Consider the following 7,001-nt stretch of genomic DNA (forward strand, 5'->3'; position numbering starts at 1 on the left):
GGAGCTCCGCTCATCCTTTTGATCTCTCCATTCTAATCAGTGTATGACTTAAGTTCTTGTTTTGGAGATGTTACTATATAGCCAATATATAAAACTGAGTGTATGTGTATGTCCGCTAAAGGAATCCGTCTCATTTACAATCACGTGATTTGGCACACAGATACAGCAGGTGTCCGGGTTTTAGACCAGGTCTCAGCTCTCTAGCAGGTACCATTCCTGAGATATTCCAAAAAAGTGCATTAGCCAATAGAAGCCTGAACACATGACCCTTATCAGCCACTAGAAGCTTGCAGGCCCTTAGTCTCCACATGCACACAGTTGGATGACACTAGGGAGCGGAGTGCTGTGGAGGTCACAGTTCAGGGGGCAGGCAGGATGGCCATTCAGGCCACCCTCAAAAGACGGACTTAAAAACCCCGCCCCCTGGTCCTGATAGGCCACGCCCCTCCCACTCCGCAGCCGATTGAGATTGAAAAAAATGAAGGTAAAAATCTACTTCTTTTAGCTGCAGGGGTGGGATGCATTTGACTTTCTCCCTGCAGCTCATGCTCAGACAGCACAGTGCTGCTGTCTGAGAGTGAGCTGTTCAAAAGGTCAACAGGACATTCCTGTGTCCGTCCAGGCCCTTCAACGGACAGAGGACAGGGAGTCTGAAAGCCGGACTGTGCGGCCTAAAACCAAGCCTCTGGCCACCCTAGGGGCAGGCTGCTGTGGGGGTCACAGTTAAGGAGACAGTCCGCTATGGAGGTCAGTGTTAAGGGGCAGATTGGTGTAAAGGCCACTGTTAAGGGGACGGGGTGTTGTGGAAATAACTGTTAAGGAGATGGGGTACTGCGGAGGTCACTAATAGAGTGGCGGCCGCTGTGGAGGTCACTGTTAAAGGGGCGGGATGCTGTGGAGGCCACTGTTAAGAGGACGGACTGCTGTGGAGGTCACTGTTAAGGAGGGCGGGATGCTGTGGAGGTCACTGTTAAGGGGATGGACTGCTGTGGAGGTCACTGTTAAGGAGGGCGGGATCCTGTGGAGGTCACTGTTAAGGGGACGGACTGCTGTATAGGTCACTGTTAAGGGGATGGACTGCTGTGGAGGTCACTGTTAAAGAGGCGGGAGCTGTGGAGGTCTCTGTTAAGGGGACGGCCCACTATGGAGGTCAGTGTTAAGTGGTGGGTGCTGTAGAGGTCACTGTTAAGGGGGCGGGGTGTTGTGGAGGTCACATTTTAAGGGAACGAAGCTCTGTGGAGGTCACTGTTCAGGGGGCGGGTTATTGTGGAAATCACTGTTAACGAGACCGGGTCACTAATAAAGGGGCAGCCGCTGTGGAGGTCACTGTTAAAGGGGAGGGTTCTGTTGATGTTACTGTTAAAGGGGCAGGGTACTGTAGAGGTCACTGTTATAATGTATACTGTCGATATCTTAACAGCACACACAACATTAAATGAAATAGATGAAATATACCCAAGCAAAGCCGGGTCCTTCTGCTAGTATACTTATATATGTACTTATTCTACATTATGACAGGATTTTCTTTATTTATTATGATAAATTTTTCAACAAAAATTAAAGTTATAAAAAAAAGTATATATTGTGATTTTATTACACAGTGCAAACGCGTGGCTATTCTCTAGGTAGGGGGCAAGTGAGTGAAACCTATCTTAGAGCAAACCACAAAAGTAGACTTTTCTAGAAAAACCCAACCTGTCCAAATTAATTTTTTCAAAATTTCAGACCAATTATTGGGAACAAGCCTTCATGGGAACGCTCATTTCTGATAATTTACCTGTATAAACATGTCATATTTGCTCATTTATTTGCATGTTTTATTGGAATGTGTAATCAGAAATGTGCTGCTGATAATCAATAGAACTGAATGGGGAAGGTATTGTTCCTCCCCTATTCACTTTGCATCAGCCTGTGTAACAGACCAATGGAAACGAGCGCTGATTGAGGTGTTTATCGTTGATCGGTACTCATCCTGATGAACATCAATCCGTCTAATAGGGCCTTAAAGGCAACCTGTCGCCATGAAAATGCAATGTAATCTGCAGGCTACATGTTATAGAGCAGGAGGAGCTGAGCAGATTCATACGTAGTTTTGTAGAAAAAGATTCAATATAACTAGGAAATTATTCATTTCAATTCCTAGTAATTCTGGGCTTTGAAGTCAAGGAGGTGGGCCTATCAGTGATTGACAGCTGTCTGTGCAAATACAGCCATAAAGGGAAGGCTGTCAATCCCTTATTATGACCACTTGAAATCATAGAAAGAGCAGGTGAATGAAATTCAAGTTAGGGCTCATGCACAAGAACGTGTGCCGGCCAGGCCCGTGCTGCAGACCGCAAATCGCGGTCTGCAATGCATGGGCACTGACTGTAGGGCTGTTGTATGCGGAGGCAGGACCCATTCACTTGAATAGGGTCCGCAATCCACATCCGGCGGTCTGCACTGCAAAAAAGTAGTGGATGCACTTTTTATTTTTTTGCGGTGTGCTTCCGTGGGGTTCTGTGCCTCCGTTCCACACAGCACCGTCCGGATCGCAGACCCATTCAAGTGAACGGGTCTGCATCCGTGATGTGGTGCAAAAAAGCGGCCGGGGCCTGTATATTGCGGAACCGCTGTTTGCAGGCCGCAATACGGGCCCAGCCGGCACAGAATCTTTTTCCTGAAAACTATACATCAATCTGCTCAGCTCCTCGTGCTCTATAACATGCTGCCAGCAGACTGGACTACATTGCAAGTGACAGGTTCCCTTTAAGGCCTTGCAGCTCTCATACGCATTAAACTGTCTAAGAATCTTTATATCTAAGGATACCTCGTCTGTAGAGAACTTGAATTGGCACATTATCAGAATTTTACACAAAGCACAAACAGTGGTACCCCAAAGGTTTAAATAACACATTTGACACGAAAAGAGTCAAAAATATAAATAACAAAAAAAATCTTAATTTATACTTTAAACGCCAAGTTCGATCAATGTTGCCAAGGCTTTCGAAGCTGCGATGTGATGCAAGGACTGCATTAATGTGCCGGGGAAGCTTTCACAGGCAATGTCGGTGCGGAGCTCCTCTCACATAGAGATGGATAAGCTTAGGGAACAATGTATGCACTGTTCACAGAGCATATCCGCTGTCGTGCGCCAGGAATCTAGCATTTACACTGTCTGCAGTACACAGGCGTGACTAGCATATATGAGCCATGTCCCTGCACTGCTAATAGCATGTCAAACGCCCATACCCCCAAAGCCCGGTCTGCAAAAAATGTCACACTAATTAATCCTGAGCAAAACTTTTATGTCTGTGACACACGTCGTGTAAAACGCACCGGCTAAAGAGCCGGCAATGCCCACTATTTACTGTCACATAGGCTCTGCTGTGTAATCACAGATACATGCATGCAAACACTGTGCTGTCATTTCCGAGGGAGGGGGGGATGTGCATGCAGGGACGCAGATGGTGTCGCTGGGGAATTTGAAATCTATAGAAGTGATGTGTGCACAAGGCTGCATTAAAGAATTACCAGTGTACTTGGCATTCAGTGGCACTTTGGGATCTCATTTTTTCCCCATCATCACCAGCTATGACGAAACCCCCATAGAAACATCTCACCGGGGAATACACAGCTTTCCCAGGCTGGCCACCGTATTTAGGATGGTCTTTTACTACCATTGTAGAATCCATGAATAGACTGTGTAAAAAAAAATATATAGAAACTCTGCAAAGTGTTTCAGCCTAAAATGATGAACATTAGGGTCAAAATTTGGACATGGAGGTTGGTTCTAGACTGACGAAAAGTAGATTTGACATGGTGGATATTTTCAGCTTTGACGACGGGCTTTTCCAAGATGATGACGAAAGCCCATTTATCAGGAAGAGCAGGCAAAACCAGGAATGGGTGGAGGACCTAGCATCTCACATGAAGGTATCTGAGTAGACCTATGTGTCTACGGCATTATGGGCTGTCTTCAGTGGACAATATGGTCTAAGGGTATGGCCACTCCTTCCCGATGCAGTTTTGGAAGCCAAAATCAGGAGTCAATCGTAAAAAGGAGAGAGAATATAAAGGACAGAGATGACTTCTTTTTTTTTTTTTTTTTGAGATCGCGCCTGGTTTTGGCTTCCACAACTGCATCAAGAAACCTTGATTGATGCCCAATCGGTCAATCAGATGAGCAGCTGTTCATTACTGTTATGTTCCTCAAACTGTTGCTCTCCGGCTTATGCAGAACTACAACGTTGGCTGTCAATGCATGCTGGGAGTTGTAGTTCTGCAACAGCCACAGGTTGGAGAATACTGCTTTAAGGTGTATGACTTTAATAATAGATACGTAACCTCCTAGAAACTATGCAAGTCTTCAAAACACTAATTGAAAGCTAGTTTTAAGCAACAGGCATCTGTTACACTATAATTATATGTTATGCTGTGCTGCAAGCTGGAGTGAATGTGACGAGGGAGGCGACGGAGCTGACAGCAACGTACACAATATATCCGAGCCATACTTCGCAAGAGCTGAATTTAGAACGTATATTTAAAGGTGATACTTCATATGAAGCTGATGATCTGGAATGCGTTCTAATGAGCCAGCAGCATGTGATGTGCACTGCTTAACCATTTCACAGCCTTGTGCCCCCCAGCGACGCATCAGATGGCACAACAAGTCTGATGGGATGTATAAAGCCATTTATAGATGACAGAAGAAACATGGAAAGTGACATTTTACCAATATCGTATTGACGAAGGAATTAAGTTAGGCAGGGACACGGAAGTCTAGGAAAGTAGCTGCTAATGCAGGTTCCTATATGTTAGAAAAAATCTATTGGACATGCATGCTGATGCCTGCTGTACGTGACTACTTACAGGTGACATTCTTCACCAGTTTAACCGTCCTGCTCATTTTGATAACTGGTCATTTGTCCCCAGGCCACCATATCCAACCACTGGTGACAGCGTCCCGGTAACCTGAATACAACCAGACTATTTCTCATTCAGTTAGGGGGAAAAAAATCATTGCTATCCAACATTTTTGGACTGAACTTGGCAGATTTTGCCTCTTTCCATGGCCGTAGGAGAAGAGTCTTTGCTATGTACATTAGACCCAGCCTTGCCATGAAATATGTATCACCAGCCATAAAGGTTACAAAACAACTTGTAGTCTACAGATGGCCCCTGGGCATTCACACATGCCAGCCGCATGTCTGGGCACCACATACATGCAACAAGTACGTAATAAGCATTGGAGATACTCACAGCGCGCAGCTCCCGGGTGCGATCCTTCATCCTCACCCTTCCAAAGGCTACTGGGCGATCTGGTCGGTGACGAGGAGTGACAGATCTCGACTCAACCTTTCACTAGGACTGGATGACTCTCAGTGTCTATCGGTCACACTGGGCATCCTATAGATAAATCTAGGTAAGGGCAATCTAGCAGCTATCCCTATATTCTCTAGCAGTCTGATCTGCTTAGACAGGCTGCCTATTCATCCTGTGTAGAGTAGATGGCTACAGATGGCAGGTAGACATCCTGCCCCTTCTCTGATCTCCTAGCACAAAGCCCACTCCTTGCAGCAATCACATCCCGTCTGCTGAGCACAGTTCTCTCCTGCGATCACATCCTCCCCTATCTTCCTCTCTCAGTCAGGGGATTGTGGGTAGAGGTGGGGCTTCTGCTGTGTGTGCACCAGTGTGATCCCTCTCCATCATGTGTGATTCACAGGCTGGGAGCTGGCCCTGGTGCTGAGCACATCACACCTGCTGCATCCAAAACTCATCATCTGTGGAACACATAGAGGGTCAAAAGCAGCACACCTCCCAGGATAATACTGCCATCCTCATCCTCGCCATAACCAGGGCTTGTATGGACAAGGGCGGTTCCATCTGCAACTTGTATCTCGAGTTAAAGGTTTTCGTTAGAACTTAGGGTACGGCTGACACGGTCAGGTTTCCTGCTGCAGTTTTGGAAGCCATAATCTAGAGTGGATCATAAAAGGAGAAAACCCATAAAGGACAGATACGACTTCTCCTCTATTCTGAATTCACTCCTGGTTTTAGCTTCCAAACCTGCATGCAGAAACCTGACCGTGTGGCCTAAGGAAACCTTAGAGGGTTTCTGTCATGAGAAATAACGTTATGTAGCTGACTGTTATTAGCGATGTGCTACTGTCAGCAGTACATAACAGTGTGCTTTATAACTCCTGCCGCCGTTCTCTTAAAATAAAGACCTTTATAATATGCTAATGAGCCTACAGGTATCAGCCTACAGCAGGGCATTGTGGGAGTTGTAGTTTTACAACAGCTGGAGGGCCGCAGTTTGAGGATGCCTGCTCTAGGTGCTGAAGCAACGCCCTCTTACCACCTAGAGGCTCATTAGCATATTCTAAAGGTCTTTATTTTAAGAGAGCGGCGGCAGGCAGGGAGTTATAAAGCACACTGTTATGTACTGCTGACAGTAGCACATCGCTAATAACAGTCAGCTACATAACGTTATTTCTCATGACAGAAACCCTCTAAAACAACCCAGTGGCATACTACAGAAGAGCGCAGCTTGGTTTCAAAGGGTTAACAGGTTTCTTTACTTTCTTATTTCGGTTGTACATTGCGTTACAAATATCAGATTAATGCACTCAGAAGAACCTCCACCTATTCATACGAGGCATTACATTCCCTTTCTTGCCATCTTCTCTTACCCATCCTGTCGGTGGGAGAGGACAGAAAAAAATCTTGGTGTGAAACTTGGCAACAAATAGTATAGAGGGGCAAATCAGTCAGTAGCGTTTTCAAAGGGTTAAAGGACACAGGGCTGCTGATTTCTCACAGTCAGCAGGTAGGAGTGTAAGAATAAGTATCTGGGTTTTTTAACTCCTTAATGACCAATTTGGGCATAATAACCAGCTACCTTTTCAGGTCATTTGCCTGTTTATTTTGCCTTTGCTCTTAGAACAGAAGAATTTAGTTACAGCTTATTCTTACAGAGAGTCGCAAGCCCGACTTCTCTGCAGCAACACCGAAAG

At 45.7% G+C, this 7,001-nt stretch overlaps 1 protein-coding gene across 2 annotated transcripts in view; it reads right to left on the reverse strand.

Moving 5' to 3' along the window:
• The window catches only part of STX1A (syntaxin 1A), a 196,617-nt gene extending 191,035 nt beyond the window's left edge, over window positions 1–5,582 (reverse strand). For both annotated transcript variants that reach the window (XM_044283912.1, XM_044283911.1), the window contains exon 1: window positions 5,242–5,582. In XM_044283912.1, the coding sequence (XP_044139847.1) occupies window positions 5,242–5,271 (30 nt within the window). In that variant the 5' untranslated portion in view covers window positions 5,272–5,582. The remainder of the gene's footprint in view (window positions 1–5,241) is intronic.
• Window positions 5,583–7,001: the final 1,419 nt, after the last annotated feature.

This window comes from Bufo gargarizans, chromosome 3, assembly GCF_014858855.1.
Source record: "Bufo gargarizans isolate SCDJY-AF-19 chromosome 3, ASM1485885v1, whole genome shotgun sequence".
In the NCBI taxonomy this organism is placed as follows: domain Eukaryota; kingdom Metazoa; phylum Chordata; class Amphibia; order Anura; family Bufonidae; genus Bufo; species Bufo gargarizans.